General features: G+C 53.8%; 2 protein-coding genes across 7 annotated transcripts in view; both read right to left on the bottom strand.

Annotated features, from left to right (window-relative positions):
- Positions 1 to 6993, bottom strand: part of OSBP2 (oxysterol binding protein 2) — a 105370-nt gene extending 98377 nt beyond the window's left edge. For 3 of the 4 annotated variants that reach the window (XM_064726524.1, XM_064726525.1, XM_064726526.1), the window contains exon 1: positions 6662 to 6993. In XM_064726524.1, coding sequence (XP_064582594.1) covers positions 6662 to 6927 — 266 coding nt within the window. In that variant the 5' untranslated portion in view covers positions 6928 to 6993. The remainder of the gene's footprint in view (positions 1 to 6661) is intronic. The other variant, XM_064726527.1, reaches the window with a different exon arrangement.
- Positions 6994 to 8506: 1513 nt separating this feature from the next.
- On the bottom strand, positions 8507 to 15504 carry IQCD (IQ motif containing D). 3 transcript variants are annotated; one of them, XM_064727141.1, is made up of 5 exons: positions 15371 to 15504; positions 13855 to 14648; positions 12433 to 12666; positions 10162 to 10233; positions 8507 to 9071 (listed from the first exon to the last, which is right to left on the bottom strand). In XM_064727141.1, the coding sequence occupies exons 2-5, from the start codon at positions 14440 to 14442 to the stop codon at positions 8793 to 8795; spliced, it is 1173 nt and encodes a 390-aa protein (XP_064583211.1). In that variant the 5' UTR covers positions 14443 to 14648; positions 15371 to 15504; the 3' UTR covers positions 8507 to 8792. The 3 variants fall into 3 exon arrangements, with proteins under 3 accessions (XP_064583211.1, XP_064583209.1, XP_064583210.1); XM_064727139.1 differs by having other exon boundaries at positions 8525 to 9071; positions 14720 to 15467; XM_064727140.1 differs by having other exon boundaries at positions 8525 to 9071; positions 15169 to 15467.
- Between the last annotated feature and the right edge of the window lie 1313 nt (positions 15505 to 16817).

The following is a 16817-nucleotide window of genomic DNA, read 5'->3' as shown; positions in this document are numbered from 1 at the left end:
CCTGCCAGCAGCCCTGGCTTGCAGAGGGGGAAGCAAATCCCAAGTGCCTGGAAGGGAACCAAAGAGAAGATTTGCTCCCATTTGTTCTGCTTCCATGGCAGAGCTGCACTGACACGCAGTCCCACGCTCCCATCTGCATGTTTAATGGCAGCGTTGATCCGTTCACAGCCCGGGCTCAGCACCAGCCCTGCACTCACACTCACACTCAGGGCTGTGAGTGAGCACCACACTCACACTCAGGGCTGTGAGTGAGCACCACACTCACATCCAGCCCTGCACTCACACTCACACTCAGGGCTGTGAGTGAGCACCACACTCACATCCAGCCCTGCACTCACACTCAGGGCTGTGAGTCAGCACCACACTCACATCCAGCCCTGCACTCACACTCACACTCAGGGCTGTGAGTGAGCACCACACTCACATCCAGCCCTGCACTCACACTCACACTCAGGGCTGTGAGTGAGCACCACACTCACATCCAGCCCTGCACTCACACTCACACTCAGGGCTGTGAGTCAGCACCACTGCCCTGCCCAGCACCATCCTCACATCCAGCCCTGCTCTCCTCCAGCCCAGCCCCAGCCCTCAGACACAGCAGTGTTGTGGCATTAATTATTAAACAAGCTTTTTGAGTGAAACCAAACAAAGGCTGATGCAAAGTGTAGAAAGATCTCTGTCACGGTGCTGTAGGAACTGCCACAATAATTGAACAGTATAATGAGGACCTGAAGGGATATTTAACACCTCCAGGCAGCTCAGGTTTGGAAGCACTATCTTATTTAGGGGTAAATCTCCAGGATGCTGCCTGCCCTCCTGATAGCAGGCTGGGACAGCTCACATTTCAGGGTGACAACCTGAGCTGTTGGCCATCAGCTGAACAGACCTGCAGTGAGCAGAGGGCTCTGATATCACTGATAACACTTCAGGCATATAAAATTACCAGGCTGAGTTACCCAGCTACAACATTTGATACACAAGCACAAAATACAGAGAAGCTCAGTAGTCTGACCTGCTGCAGCATAACTCAACCTACAGATAGTGAACATCGTGGTCATTCAGAGGTGAGCTCAGAGCACATTGCACTGATTGGAAACTCCTTTTCAGGGGAAAATGAGGCAGGATACGAGGGATACTGCATGGAAAAGCACAGCAGGTTCCTCACAATACTCCTGACAAGAAGGATCAGCTCCTTCCCCAGTGACTCACTGTGGGTACAGAGGATGACAGGCCATACAAGCACCAACTTAAACCTGTAATTGGAGCAAGCCAAGTCAGAGCTGAATGCATATTTCCCTGGAAAAAGACAAGCAGGGGAGCTGCAGGAAGAGGCAGGTGATGCCAGTCACCTCTGCAGGCAAAGGACAGCCGGCCTGCTCCTGGAGCAACATGACAGCAGCTAGAGCAAGGGTTTTCCAGGGCTGAGCACAGTCCTGGAGCAGGAGCCAGTCCACACCACCCTCTGCTCCTAAAGGCCAGCACAGCCCCTGCTGTCCCACTCCAGCAGAGCTGAGGGAGCTGCAGCACCGTGGGGGAGAGTGCAGGGCTGGACAGTGACCCCAGCCCTTGCCTGGGACAGCACAGCAGAACTGCACAGTGTGTGCTCCAGCAGTGGAACCTGGACCAGGGCACACCAAAAAGGGGGAACAGGCACCTCACTCAGGTAAGGAGCCTGGCAGCTGAGCCCACAAACACCCTCCACACCTGCCAACAGCTCCAGGAGTGAAAACTGCTGTGGGAGCCAAGGTACCTGAGAGATCCCCTCGTGCCCAACATGGAGACAGCACCACAGGCGGCTGTACCTCCACACAAACCCAGAGTTCTCTGCCCCTTCACAGTTTAGACAAATCAGTTATATTTCTTCTACAATTACATCAAGTTAAGTATTTGGCCAGTACAGAATCATGGAATGGTTTGGGTGGGAAGGGATCTTAAAGGTTCCACTCCCCTGCCGTGGGCAGGGACACCATCCACAAGACCAGGCTGCTCCAAGCCCTGCCCAGCTTGGCCTGGAACACCTGCAGGGATATGGGATGAGGGATGACATCCATCCCATCTAGCCAAATGAAGATTATATGTATAGAAACAAAGGAAAAAGATGCTTCATGGCTCTTATCACAGTTTGCAACCAGCAAACAGAACCAGGCAACAGCTGTAAACCCCCTCAGCCAGCACTAATTACCAAGCCATGATGGAAACATCCCTAAGGAGAAGATCCCTGTCTCACACCCTCCTGCAGAGTCAGCTGCAGTTGCTGTTTGGACTGAAGAGAGCCCAACCTCCCCCACAGCACTAACTGGGAGCAGAGCAACCCAGCCTGGAACCAGCAGCCCCAAGAGCATCATGCCCCCCACCCCATGGCACCCCCAAGTGTCCTGTGACCATGCAGTGTCCCCAGGGAGCTGTGGCAGCACCATGTCCCCAGGGACAAAGCACAGCAAGGAGCTGCTCCAGAATGGGCAAATAGCAAGGAACAACAGCAAAGCACCATATGGATCCAGAGAGTGCCACGGGAAAACAAGCTGACTGGGAACACCAATTATTCATCACTGTTTAAAAACAAGTAGCTCAAAGTCACCAGGAGCTGCAGAGCTGCCCTGGAAACCTGCACGCTCCAGCACCCAGAGAGACACAAACACTCCAGGATTGTCTGCACAGGGACAGGAATCATTCCAGGAGAGCATGGTGCCTCATTCTATCAGGTACAAGCTAAATGTGAGGAAAAGTTTTCCCCTCCAAGGGTGGTCCAACACTGGAAGAGGGGCCTGGAGAGGCTCTGCAAGCTCACACCTTGGAGATTTCAGAGGCTGGAGCAGAAGTGTGATGAGAGACGGCTGAGGGAGCTGGAGGGGCTCAGCCTTGTGGCTCTGCACAGCTCCTGCCAGGAGGGGACAGCCAGGGAAGTCAGGCTGTGCTCCAGGGAACAGGGACAGGAGGAGAGGGAACGGCCTCAGGCTGGGACAGGGCAGGGTCAGGTTGGATATTGGGAAAATTTCTTTATGGAAAGGGTGGTCAGGGTGGCACAACTGCCCAGGGCAGTGCTGGAGTCGCCATCCCTGGAGTGACTTAAAAGCCACGTGGATGTGGCACTTGGGGACATGGGTCAGTGGTGGCCTTGGCAGGGCTGGGGGCTCCCAGAGGTCCCTCCTGGGCTCCCTCAACCCCCCACATCTCTACCATCACCAGAGGTTCTCAAGCTCCTTCCCGAACTCCCCTCCTCAGCTTTCAGTGGAGTCTCAGCACAAAAAACATCTCTGGGTTGTGCTCAAGCCCTCCTGATGCCAACCAAGAGTTAAGTGCTGCATAAACAGAGCTGGTGAAGAATGCTGCTCTGTGAAACACAGCTTTTCCAGGGAAATGAGCTGCAGGATGACCCAGACAAGACAGCTAAAGTGCCCCAGGCACCCATCACTGCTCAGAGAGGGGAGTTAATGCTGCTTGATGGAGAAGCCTTTCCCTTCCCAGCAATAACATGGTTTTCCCCTCTCCATTTGTCATTGCTTTCATCATTACACCCCATGCCCACACAAAGCACTGCTGAAGGCTCTCCAGACACCCAACCCACAGGAGCCCAGCTCCAGCCCATCCCACAGAGGAGCCAACACATCCCAGAACTCTCAGAAAGGTCAAGGAGCTGCTGGGAGAACACAACACTTGGAGCATCCATGGTCACATGAGCCAACGCCAGTCTTTGATGAATTAATACTCACCTGCAGATCCTCTCTAATCTCCTTGAAAACACTTATCTGTTCAAGGTGATTAGATTCTCCCATAGAGCTGCTAATTATAGATAATGACAAATCTGAGTGGCAGCAAGAGGAGTTCAGAGAGTTTGGATCATTAGCAAGTCAAGCAGACTAGTCCTGCATCCCCAAACTGCCTTCCCACGCCAGCATCACTGAATCAGCCAAAACACTTGGTCAAAAACAACCTAGGAGGACCCATCAAGGGCATGTGAAATGGTCCAACCATATTGCTGTGGATTTAGGGACTTCCTGAACCCACACACCTCCCTCCAGAGGAGGGTACTGCACAGGGACTCCTCAAGAATTCCTCAGCAGTTGTTGTTTTTCACAGGTTCAGAGGAGGGAATACAAAGCAAAGGCACATGAAGTTTCCCTGGCAGCAAGGCTTGATGTCTTCATCGATGTAGCAAAGCTACAGGAGGCTTTAAATGCTCCATTTGGGGAAAATGTTGTAATTAGAAGCTTTAATTCAGCAAACTGTCCCTGTGAAACCAACTGGGCAGCAAACAGGCGTCGCACTGGGCTGCTGGAGCAAACCTCTCACTCAGAACAGCTCCAGAGGATGGCACAGCAGCCACCCACACAGCAGCACCTCCAGGGACACCAAGGGGACACCCGGGATTTCAGCAGCTCAGCTCTGCACACCAAAGCCCTCCAGGCAACGTGACAGGCTGGGGTTTAAAGCTGAACAGCGAGAGGCAGGAAATCCAAATGCAACAAAAAGCTTCAACCTGGAACAAAATCAATCCACTCACGGAGGCAGCCTGGGCACCACGGGGCAGCCTTCCCAGTTTAGATGATTTTAGCAAAATGAAGTTTCTACAAAGCTCCTCCTGAGCAGCCCCAGCTAAATCAGGCGCAACTACCAAGGTGACAACACGAGAAGAGCACAGCAATTCACCTGCAAGGGCAGGAAAGGAGACTTCTGCTGTGGGACCTGCTGAGCTGGGCTGAGCACAAAGAGCCAGCAGAAAGCAGGACCCGTGACTCTCCGAATGCCAGGGACCTCTATAGAACATTTACAGATAGACAAATACAGATAGATGCTCTTTCTCAGTGAACAGGCAGCAGCCTGACACCTGCCTGGCTCCTGTCATGGAGCTAGAACTCCTATCAAAACAGAAGTGCCAGGTTTTACCCCAGACTGTCTCCCAGGAGCGCTCCCAGATGAGCAATTCAAGCTGACACAGGCACTATTTCAGAGTGCTGGGTTTGAAGAGTATCATGGAGGCTTTTCTCCACTTAGGAAAGGCTTCACCACGTGTTCTGCACTGTATTTTTGTACTCCTGACTCACAACCAAATTAATTCAGTTGTCATCAAGCCCAGAGATGAAAAGAAGCACAAAATCCTCCAGCATCCTTTTCCCCAAGCAGCTGCTGAAGGTCTGCCCTGCCTGAAAGCTTCACAAAGTTTCAACTCCTTCACATGCAGCTCAGAATAATTTCCTTGGGTGTTTCTGTTTGTTGTTTCAGCCTAAAACAGATCAAATGGTCTCAAAATAAACCAGGTTGTTCCCATCTAAAGTAATTGTTGAAGAAAATCACTTGTTTACTCATGACAGACTCGGCATCAACACGCAAAAATAATATTCTGACATGGTTACAAATGGGGTGTTAAACTCCATCAGCCTTTTTGAGCAGAGTTAGGGCATTCCAGAAAGGATTACAGTAAATTAGCTGAATTACTGAGAGGTAATTACATATCTTTGGGGGGAGGTTGTTTGGCTTAAGTTCTTTGAGGGTTTTCAACAACTCCAAGTAGATAACCACATCATTTATCTTCTGCACTGTTACCTGCTGTAGTCTGGCCCTGGAACCCAGGTTCCAGGGGTCTCTTAGAGCTGGAAGAGTTTATATTCACATCTGACAGGGAGCTGGAGCTCTGCAATCTGCTTCAGGCTACGTGTCAGCAGCTGGAGCTAGGAGGAAATCAGCTGATGAACTTTATGTCGGGAGGAAAAACAGCTTTGGCACAACCTTTATAGAGAATTCCTGTCTCAGGGGGTTTGGCACTTTAAAGAGTTACTATTTTATAAAGCTTTTAACCATCTTTAATATTCAGGATTGTTTCCATGTCCTGAAATACAGCCAACATCTGCTGCACAACACCGAGGGTGACAGAGCACTTGTGTTCCCAGTGAGAAGGATAAACATAATCCAAATCACAGAACCCCTGAATGGTCTGGGTGGGAAGGGACCTTAAAGCTCCTGTCGTTCCACCTGCTACCATACACAGGGAGGATAACAACACCAACATCCACATTTGTATTTTCACCGCCCAAGTGAGACAAGCAGCACAAGAGACGCTACGAAGATGACACCGCTTTGGATTCAGCCTCGGGGTGTCTGACACGCTCCTCGCCGAGCCCACAGCCCGTCAGACAGTGCCGGGAGCCAGGCACGGCTCGGAGCTGCTGCTGGAGCTCCCTTCAGCCCCCCAGGAGCGCAGCCCCAGCCCGGGCTGCCTTCCCAAGGCCGACATCCCCAGCACAGCATCCCAGGCCACGCTTGCACCGCCACCGCAGCGCCCGCAGCCGCGGGCACCGCTGGGGAAGGACCCGCAGGGTCCGGCAGGGTACAGCAGGACCAGGAGCAGGTTACACAGCTAAGGGAGGAGGGTTTGGGGTGTTTGGATGGAAGGGTGTGATTTGGGCAGCTGTAGCAGCCGGAGCTGCTGCACCAGGAGCGGAGGGATGGAGAGAGAGAGAGAAGGATGGGAGATCCAGGGCGATCCATCATCCCGGGGCCCCGCTGGACCCCCGCGGCTCTGCAGGATCAAAACCTGAGTTTGGCTTTAAAAGAGGAAAAAAAGCCCAAACTAAACAATACGCGGCGATTTTCGCTGTGCAACAGCGCAGCCCCCGCGGTCCATCCCCCCTCCCGGCGGCCCCTGCCCGGCCCCCGGCCCCGGTACCTGTAGTAGCTGAGCAGCCCATTGCTAAGCACGAACCAGCGCCGCTGGTAGCCCTTCAGGTAGTTGGTCCACTTGAAGAGCCAGCCCTTGTAGGTGTCGGAGCCCGGGGGGGCGGCGGGCGCTCCCCCCGCCGGGCCCCCGCCGCCGCGGCCGCCCGGCTCGGCGCTCATTGCCGGCAGCTCGTGGCAGGCCAGGCAGGGGACGGCGCTGAGGAGGGAGACCAGCCCGCGGGTGCCGCCGCCGCAGAGCGCGGCTGCCTTCCCCATAGACCCCGCGGGGCCCGGCCGAGGCTCCGCCGCTCCCGGGGCGGCCCCGGCCCGTCCGCACCGAGCGGGGGCGGCGCCGCCGCCACGTGACCGCCCCACGGGGAGGGGAGCGGACGGGAGCGCCCCCCGGCGGCGGGGCGGGAACGGCGCGCACGGCGCCCGCCCTCGGACGGCCCCCGCCCTCACACCGCGCCCTCCCTCACACAGCCCCCGCCATTTTGGCCCCCCGCCGCCATTTCATGCCAGGGGGCTGGGGCGGGGGGCATGGTGGAAACTGTTACGTATAAATGTTCCCGTAAAAAAATCCTCCTGGGTGCCGCCTGCTCTGCTGGGAGGAGAAGCCCCATCCTTGTGTCCCGCTCACCCGCTCCTTCCATCAGCACACGGGCCTGGGTTTTGTGCCTGAGGAGGTGCCTGTACACAGGGCAGTGTGGAGGCCTGTGGCAGTGCCACCCGGCCAGGTGTTCCCATGTCTGCTGAGGGTTCTTCCCTTTCCCCTTTCTCTTCCCAGCCTTTTTTTTCCCTTCCTCGTTCTCTCTTCCCTTTTCCCTTTCCCCTTCCTTCTTCCTCTTGATCCTCTCCTTTTCGTTCTCCCCCCCATCATAGATCACGTCTCACTCATCTCCCTGATCCTCTCTGATCCCCCTGATCCCATTATCCTCAGCCATCACCTTCACACGCTGTCACAGCTATGCCAGGCGCTCAGGAGGCTCCCCCAGCCCTGGGAATTCTCCAGAGGGCACTGGGCTCCAGGCTGGGCAGCTCCGAGGGTGAGGGACCCTCCCTGTGCTGCTCTGGGCTGAGCTCCGGCCCCTCTGCAGCTGGGTGAGCCATTCCTCCCTGAGCCTCCTTCAGGCAGGAGCACCAGGGACACTGAGGCAGCCTGTAGGGCCACTCCTGGGTCTGCAACAGCCTGAGAGGGCTTTGCACTCCAAATGCTGCTTTTCAGAGAGCCATGCAATGGGTTAGCATGGAAGGGACCTTAAAACTCATCCCAGTTCCACTACCTGCCATGGGCATGGACATCTTCCACTATCCCAGGCTGCTTCAAACCCCATCCAGCCTGGCCTTGGACACCTCCAGGGATCCAGGGGCAGCCACAGCTGCTCTGGGCACTCTCTGCCAGGGCCTGCCCACCCTCCCAGGGAACAATTCCTTCCCAATATCTCATCTATCCCTGCCCTCTGGCACTGGGAAGCCATTCCCTCTGTCCCAAGTCCCTCTCCCACTCTCCAGGAGCCCCTTTAGGCACTGGAAGGGCCTTTAAGGTCTCCCTGGAGGCTATAGGTTTTTGGGAACTGAAGTCTATCTGGACAGGGAATGTCCTTCTTGATGTAACTACACCCCAAACTATCCACATGGCTGCCAACTTCTCAAGTCTCATGGATCCCAGTATCTCTTGTGGCTGCCAAGAAGGGAACACACCTTCCGTGGCCATGTCTGAGGAGAGAGGGGCCTCACCAGTGCCACTGCTCTCTCCTGGGAAGGGAGACTGCAAGGAAGGGCCCTAAAGTCAGGAGTAGGCTGTCAAATCCACATAAGTAGGATATGACAGCATGAGGGGAAATAGCCTCAAGTTGTGCCAGGGGATGTTTATATTAAATATTAACAGAACTTTTTTTTGTGGAAAGGGTCCTGAGGCCCTGGGATAGACTGCCAGGGGAAGTGGTACAGTCACTATCCCTGTAAGTGTTCATAAAACATATGGATGTGACACTTGAGAACAAGGGTTACTGGTGAACATGGTGGTACTAGCTTGACTGGATGATCTTAAAAGTCTTCTCCAACCTTAACAATTCTCAATGCTTTCATCTGGAAGAGCTCAGACACCGCAGCTTTGCAGGGAGAGAAAATTATTTGGGGCTTTATTTCTTGCCTTTGCCTTTGCCCTTGCCCTTTCCCTTCTTCCGTAGTGACTTGTACTTGCACCGCACAAAGTAGCCTTTCCAGTAGGCCTGGATGCAGGTGGCAGCTTGGTTCCTCCTGGCCTCCTCCCGTTCAGCCTCCTCTGCCTTCTCCTGGAGAATCCTGCGCTCTTCCTCGATCAGGGTGTACTCCTGGATCAGCAGGGCGTGTTTCTCCATCAGCACGGCCAACTGCTTCTTCTCCTCGTCGTAGGCAATCTGGAGCTCATCATATGTGGTCTGCCAGGACAGCAGGGATCAGGGACAGCTGGGCAGCAGCTTCTCCCCACACCCCCAGGTGGGGGTCCTGAAACCCATCCCAAACCATGGAACCTCAACTGGTTGGAGCCTTTCCAAAGGGATTCAAAAGGAAGGGATGTGCCCAGTACCCAAGGAGTCTCATGACGTGCTGAGTGCCTTGATGCTCCCCTGAAAAATGCTCCCACACACAGTGGAAGATTTGGAGAACCAGCAGTGCATCTGCCAGGGTGCTGCAATGAGCTGAGCTCTCCAAAGCAGCCCTGCTATAGCAGGAACTGCCTGGCACAGCCTCTCTGCTAAAGATTTTGGGTCTTGTACTGCAGCTCTAACTTGGGTTTGATGTTTTGTCAGTGTGGGGGTGGGTCTGCCTTGACAAATTCTGCCCCAAACCATGGGGCTTCTGCATCTCCAGGGACAGGAAACCAAAATAATCCCATTATTAAACATCTGACAGGGGATCATTCCTTACAATTAGCAGCAGCTTTCAGGCCCCTCCCTGTATTTTGCTCTGTAAGGAATCCAGCAGCTTTTATCCAATCCCATAAATACTGCAAGAACAGGAAAGCCCCCAGGGCCTTCCTAGAGGCAAATTTTGGGGGTTCTGATGTGACCCTGAGCCTGTTATGGCTCAGTTGTGGGCAGGCTGTTGGGTTTCTTAACACCCACCACATCCCCCAAGGATTCAGCAGGAACAGGAGCAGAATTTGGACACCAGGTAGGGCCATGAGGATTGAGGATTGGAGCAAAACTGAAAAACCCGTTTCCTGGCATCAGGTGGACATCCCAGACAGAATATGGTGACCCATTTGCCCTCAGATACTGTGGGATTTAGCACAGATTTATCCCACAGATACTGTGGGATTTACTGTGGGATTGAGTGGATGTAACTTTTCCTAAAGCCAAAGGAGCAGAGGACTCCTGGACACAGAGGCAGGACAAAGATCCCTTTCCTGTAGGTTTGCCTGGATGCTAAACTGCCTCTGACTTCCATGGTCTTCTGTGTCCCTTTGGACAGGAATCTACCTAAGGAAATCACTTTATGGCAGAGCAAAGCACTTAAAGCCAACACCTGTTTTTCTGTCATGTCTGTGTCGTATTTCTGGACCCATTCCTGAATTTCCCTCTCTGTTTTGCACTTTTCCTGAAAAACAAAACAAGATTAGATCCTTGAAGACATCTAAGGCCTGGTAAGAAGTGTCCTGAGTGAGAAAACAGGGAAACTTTGAGCCACATCACCATTATATCTAAGTATTTGAGCCACAGCATCATTATATATCTGAATATTTCACCTCCTCCCTGTGACAAGCTTCCCTCAGCTGACACATATGTGGTTTGCCCTGGTTTAAGGATTCTCCTGGGACATTCCCAGAGGGCTTTATTTGGTTTACAGCATGGAGCTGGGGGGATGAGCAGCACCTGGAAGTTGCTTTCTGCAGGAGGAAATGAACGTGTGTGATGGAATGTGGCAAGTCATCGACAAACTGAGGCAACCAGCCTGAAACTGAAGCAGGAGAGAACTGCAAAACCTGAATTTGGGACAGAAAGTACTCAGAAGATGGTGGTACCTGTTAAAAGAAAGAGATCTTTCTGGCTGTACAACAGTTTAACAGTGGCTGTGCTCCTGTACAGCCTGGGGCAGGTTCCCTCCAGCTCTGGATGTGTGCTCTGTGGAATCATTCCTGCTCCATTTCCTGTGTGGCAAAACCCCAGCATGGCCTAAGGGCTCCCAGGCCATCACGAGGTCCCACCTGAGCTATTTAGACCACAAGTACAACTTGTACTTGCTGAGGAAGGGAGGTTTCTGTGGTCAGTAAATGCATCTGCTGGGGTGCTGGAATGAGCTGAGCTCTCCAAAGCAGCCCTGCTGTGGCAGGAACTGCAGCAGGAACTGCCTGGCACAGCCACTCTGCCAAAGATTTTGGGCCTTGTACTGCAGCTCTGACTTGGGTCTGATGTTTTGTCAGTGCCCAGCCCTTCATGCTGCACCACCCAATGCAAGAGTGCCACATGCCACATCACCACCCGGGCTTCCTACCCATGGAAGGCTGCACTGGTTTGGAGAGAATACTCAGGATGAGCAAAGTGAGAAGGAAAATGCCCTTTTTTCCAGTTCTCAGTTCTCTGTGTCACCAGTGTGTTCTGCTCAGGGCAGAGTTGGTGCTACAGGGGGCTGAGCCTGCCTGCTGCTCCCATTCCTCCTCCTGAATCTGCTCAGCCCTGGGGACAAGGACTTTGGGGTGCTGCTGGGTGAGGGCTGCACCTGCCCCAACCCTGAAATCTCCCAGCCCTGCATGAGTCCCCAGCATGGGCAGCAGGGCAGGGGGGATTCTGCTCCTCTGCCCCAGCTGCAGAGCTGCCCCAGTCCTTGGCACAGCACAGGAGGGACCTGGAGCTGCTGGGGAGAGCCCAGAGGAGGCACCAGAGATGCTGCAAGGGCTGGAGCCAGGCTGGGAGAGCTGGGGGTGCTCACCTGGAGAGGAGAAGGCTCCAGGGAGAGCTCAGAGCCCCTGGCAGGGCCTGAAGGGGCTCCAGGAGAGCTGGAGAGGGACTGGGGACAAGGGATGGAGGGACAGCACACAGGGAATGGCTCCCAGTGCCAGAGGGCAGGGATGGATGGGATATTGGGAATTGGGAATTGTTCCCTGGCAGGGTGGGCAGGCCCTGGCACAGGGTGCCCAGAGCAGCTGGGGCTGCCCCTGGATCCCTGGCAGTGCCCAAGGCCAGGCTGGACATTGGGGCTGGGAGCACCCTGGGACAGTGGAAAGTGTCCCTGCCATGGCAGGGGTGGTCTTTAACGTCCCTTCCAACCCAAACTATTCTGGGATGATTCTTTGAAGTTACATTTCTCCCCCTTTCAGCCCAGCCTGACTCCTTGGCTTGTCTGTTCTGCCAAGCTGGGCAGTGCAGCACCTGCTGAGCCCTCAGCATCAGCTCCATTCCACCCTGAACAATAAATCAGCTCTACAAGATGCCTTCTACCAAGCCAATATTGCTTGCTCTGCTCCCCCTACAGCAGACCCCTGGTTTGTCACTATCCCACACGTGTCCTGCTCCTGCTGGCTGCCCTGAGCCCTGCCTGGTGTCACAGCACAGTGGGAAGGTGTTCCCAGGCAGCAGGAGCAGGACCTGTGACAGCTCCGTCCCTGCTGTCGCTGCAGGGCTGCTTTGCACTGGAATCAGCAGAGCATGAGGACAGGGCGGGTGTGCTGTGACAAACACCATGTGCATCCTGCCAGGAACAAGCAGGGAGCAGGGAACTCCTTGCAGCAGGCAGCAGCCAGAGCTGACAGCTCTGCAAAAAGGCTTCAACCTCCTGTCCCAGGGCTCTCCTCCCCTTTACCTTCCTGAGAACCAGCTCTGAGGCTCGATGCTCCAGCACCAGTGCACTGAACTGTGTTCCCAGGTGCTGAATGTCCTCCTTCAGCCTGGCACACCTCTCCTGGGAGGCTTCCTCATCCCCCTTTTTCTGCTTTCCTCCTTCCTTCATGAGCAGCCGGATTTCAGTCCTGCAGTTCTTGGCCAGATCTTCCATGGCGGTTTTGAGGTTTTCGATTTCTTTGTCCTTCTTGCTAACCTAGACCAGAAAAAAAGAAGAATTCCTTTGGGAAATGCCCCTGAGGATAAGGTGAGCAGGAGAAGAAAAGCTGGAGGAGATCCAAGAAGGGACCCCCAGGGGCCAGCTCAGGTAGCACCAAGGCCCTGCCACTGCTGGCTGAGGGAAGTCAGATTTACACAGGAGCTTTGGAAACCTTCCCCTGGCTCCTCTGGGAACCTGTTAGTAAAGGCACAGAGTGAACAAACCATCCCAAGCCCCACTGGCACTGCCACCTGAGGAGCAGCCAAAACAGATTCCCTGGAGTGGTCCTGTGGCTCCCTCAAGGGCTGCATCAGGCTCTGAGTGACTGTCTGGGGGACACAGCTCAGGGAGGGAAATCCCCAGCTGGGATCACTGAAACAGATTTATTCCCCATGTCCCGGACAAGCTGCCAAAGTGCACATAAAAATCTCAATTCCCAGAACTCCAAGGAGCAGAGGGAAAGGGGAAAGCTGGCTCTGCCACCAGTGAGCAGGGCAAAACCTTCTCAGCCAACCCCTCTTGCAGGGAGGAGAAAGAGAAACCCAGGTAGAAAACAAAGGATTGTTGTCAGAAGCTCTGGGCTTGCTACACAGGCTGGGAAAGTGCCTGGGAAGTGCCCAGTCAATTATCTGCATCTCAGCTGCAGATAAAATTAAAGATTCATGTAATTTGTATAATCACTGATTAATCACAAAGGCTCCAAAGCAGCTGTTAGAGTTGAGAGTCGCAGAAATGTTGGTTTTAAGCAAGAGTGAAGACAGAGCAAATATTAAAAATGGATTTTAATCAGAGCAATCTCTCCCTGTAATGATTTTTCATTCTTTCAGCAGCAGGGAATGAAGCAGCTGGCATTGTCACCCTGCCAGGATACCACCACAGCAGCTTGTGCCTGTCCTGCCACTCCTCTGGAACGCAGGGATTTATATTGTTCAAGTTGGCTGGTGACAACAGGTTCAAAACATGCCAAATTTGAGTTTAAAAAAAATCAAGCGTGCAATATGCATTTTTCATTATATTTTACAATAAAAATATTATTTTTAAGTTTTAGATCTGGTTTAGAAAGGATTTCTGAAACTTGCTCTTTAGGAACTGCAATAAAGGGATCGGTTTATAGTTAGCAAGGTTTTGCTCCAGTAAAAAGCAACTTTCCACTTGGTTGGAAAACACATTCCCACAAGGTCATACCTCTTCATCTCGAGCCTGGATGAGTCCTTCGAGCTGTGCCTGTAGAGCTGAGATCACTTCTGTGTTCTTCTCAACCTGGAGGGAAATGTCTTTCATGAATTGAATCATTTCCCTCTCCTCATCAGGAGTGGTCAGGAGCCTCTCGAGCATGGAGTCCCGGAACTCCATGAAGGCTTTGATGAACGCATCAGCTGCTGACTCTCTCACCCGAACTTCGAATTTCAGCCCATGGTAAAGCAAGGGGTTGACCAGGAAGAGCCTCAGGATGTTTCTCAGGGAACTTTTCAGGCGTTTCTCTGCAGCTCTCAAGGTCTTTGCATCTCCAGCGCTGGTGTGCAGCTGCTGTATTTCCATTGAAAGCTTCTGAAGCTCCAAAAGGCTGCTTGTGATCTCAGGTCCCAGCATCCCAGCATACCTGTCCAGGGAGCCAGTAATCCGTGGGATCAGCCTGGTGATCTCCAGCTTGACAATGGTCTCATCCAAGACAGTCATGATTCTTTCTGCCTCCGTGCTGTCAGGCTTTAGCTGGCGTGGATCTAACACCTTCATGACACCTAAGGGGATCCCTGCCTTCCTTGGAGTTGCCATTGCCTTCACCAAGGTTCTTTGCTTCGTGAGGATGCTTGGAATGCAGCTGGATCCTCTCTTGCTATGGATTCACTGAAACACCACTGGCCTGGGTGGTTTCAGGTCTAGCAAGGACACGGCAGCTCTTACACAAGGTGAGACTCTGGAAGAAAATGGAGGTCCCTGTGCTGCTGCTGTCACGTAATCTCCTTTCTTGGATTTTCTCTCTAAAAGGAAAACACAGTTACAGGATTAGAGAAATTATGTAATTTGGGAAAACATGAGAGTCCAAGATTACCGTGGAGTTCTCTCTGAGTCTGGGCAGGGGTCAGGACATGGGGTTGTGGATTATAGCTGGTCTCTGTCCCAGAGCAGCTGTCAAACACCCATGGAAGGGGGTGATGGATTCCTGGCTTTGAAGGGTGGGGGGAAAGCTCCCAACAATTTTTAAGTAGCAGCTGAGGTAGAGCAGCACAAGCTGCAGCTCTGCTGTCCCCAGAGGGGTGTGGAGAGCCCTGGGGCCACCCTGGAGGGGAGGGGAGGGTTCCTAGTGAGAAACCTCTATGGGAAACCTCTGCCCTTCCAGGCCTGTCCCTGTCAGAGGGAGGAGGAGGGAGAGGGGATCTGGCAGGGACAGAGCAAGAGGAGGAGAGAGGGGAGGAGATGGGGACAGCTGTGGCGGAGGGGCCGACAGGGAGTGCAGGGTCCCCTTGGTGCGGGTGTGGGACAGCAGGAGGACCCAGAGACCGGGGAGCAGTCAGAGGTCGAGGCGGTGATTCCCGGTGGGGACACCCCCGTGCGAGGGGCGGGCGGCGAGGGGCCGGTGCGGGAGGATCCGGGGGCTCCGTGGGATCAGCGGCCCTGGGCATCCCGGGGGCGGGACGGGGTGTCTCAGGAGTCGGTTACTGGGGGATGCCGGCCCCAGGCGGCCTCCACCCCTGAAGCGCACTCGGTTCCGATCCTGATCCTGGTGCCGATCCCGATCCCGATCTTGGTCCCGACCCCGATCCCGATCCCGGTCCGGATCCCAATCCCGCCGTCAGCGCCTCCCGTTGCCAGGCGACCCGAGGGGGCGGGGCTTTTCCCGGCCGTTCACGGCGAGCTGTGCTAGCCCCGCCTCCTGTCGTTTGATTGGCAGTGCCGCTGTCCAATGAGGAGCCCCGCTGCCGCGACTGCCGGGCGTTGGGGTGTGTCATGGTGCCGAGGGGGCTGTGAGGGGTGAGGGGGAAGAGTCGGCTCGTTTCTTCTGAGCTGCCCAGATCTGTGATCCTGAGAGCACGACGAGTAACCCGAAGAATAAACTTTATCCCCACCACGAGGTGACGTCTGCCAGGCGCGGGTCAGCCCAGTGGGTGTCCAGGAGCCCCGAAGGGGCTGTTTTGAATCATCAGGACACAAGAGAGCTCCCCTGAGCCGCACTATTAACGTGGCTGGTTTTACAGGGCCATAAAGTGATAATGAACCTCAGCTGATGAAGATGCTGATGCTGTACAGGCTGAGTTAATTGCTTACCTGTGATTTACTGACGTCTGCAAAGAACTCGATGGCCCCTGAACGCTGCCCTGCAGCCTGCCCTCAGCCTGTGCCCATGGATGCCCTCGGGAGGGGAGGGTTTGGTTTCCAGCAGCAAACACAGCAAATGCTGAGCTCCAGGCCACGCTCACAGCGATCTCTGTCCCTCGCAGGAGCTGGCACAGCACAGTGGTGGGGTGGCCATGCCCTCACAGGCAGCCTTGTCCCGGGTCCCAACCTTATCTGTGTTATGTTTGCCCAATTATCCCATCATAAAAAGGCCAAACAATATTAAAAGTAGTAACAATTTTAATCAAATAGTTTAGAAAATATATGAACAAGGGATAATTTGGTTCAAATAATAGCGCATAAGCAAAAACAACCGCAGGGTATGGAGGGCAGGGTTCAATGACCCTTGCCACTTCACGTACAAGCTTGCCAAGTGAAAGTCACCCCTTATATGCCATGTGTCAATACCATCTCCTCCTATTTTCGGTTCGTCACTTTTCTGTCTCCGCCTTCATTACCACCTTTACCATGCATGCGCCACCACTCGGTTTGGTGGTCGCACAAGTCTGGGGGTCGTCACTGATGAAGGCCCTGTAGTCTTCTTCGTTGTCCTTTAATTCACCTTTGGGTTACACATGCGCACCAAGCCAGTACAACGTAAGCCAAGACTAACGTATCACTGCATCCACATATCAAAGCAATAAGTCCTTTATAATTAGCATTTTCTTGGACCCAACCAGGTTCTTGGTCATTTTTAGCAACTGTATCTCCAGCTTCTTTCCTGTGGTCCTTGAAAACATCTGCTGGGAAGGGGGGAGGGTGGGTGGAGCCCCTCCTTTCCCTCTCTTCTTTGGCATTACAACTTTTAACTATTA

This window comes from Zonotrichia leucophrys, chromosome 15 (genome assembly GCF_028769735.1).
Source record: "Zonotrichia leucophrys gambelii isolate GWCS_2022_RI chromosome 15, RI_Zleu_2.0, whole genome shotgun sequence".
NCBI classification, from domain to species: Eukaryota; Metazoa; Chordata; class Aves; order Passeriformes; family Passerellidae; genus Zonotrichia; species Zonotrichia leucophrys.
The sequence above is the reverse complement of the archived record's forward strand: the minus strand, read 5'-3'. Positions and strand labels throughout refer to the sequence as shown.

Coding starts and splice junctions, on each gene's coding strand:
- IQCD (XM_064727141.1), bottom strand. CDS start 14,442: ATGGCAACTCCAAGGAAGGCAGGGATCCCCTTAGGTGTCATGAAGGTG. Junction 10,234..12,432: donor CAGAGCTGGTTCTCAGGAAG/GTAAAGGGGAGG, acceptor TTTGTTTTTCAG/GAAAAGTGCAAAACAGAGAG. Junction 9,072..10,161: donor CAGACATGACAGAAAAACAG/GTGTTGGCTTTA, acceptor CTGTCCTGGCAG/ACCACATATGATGAGCTCCA.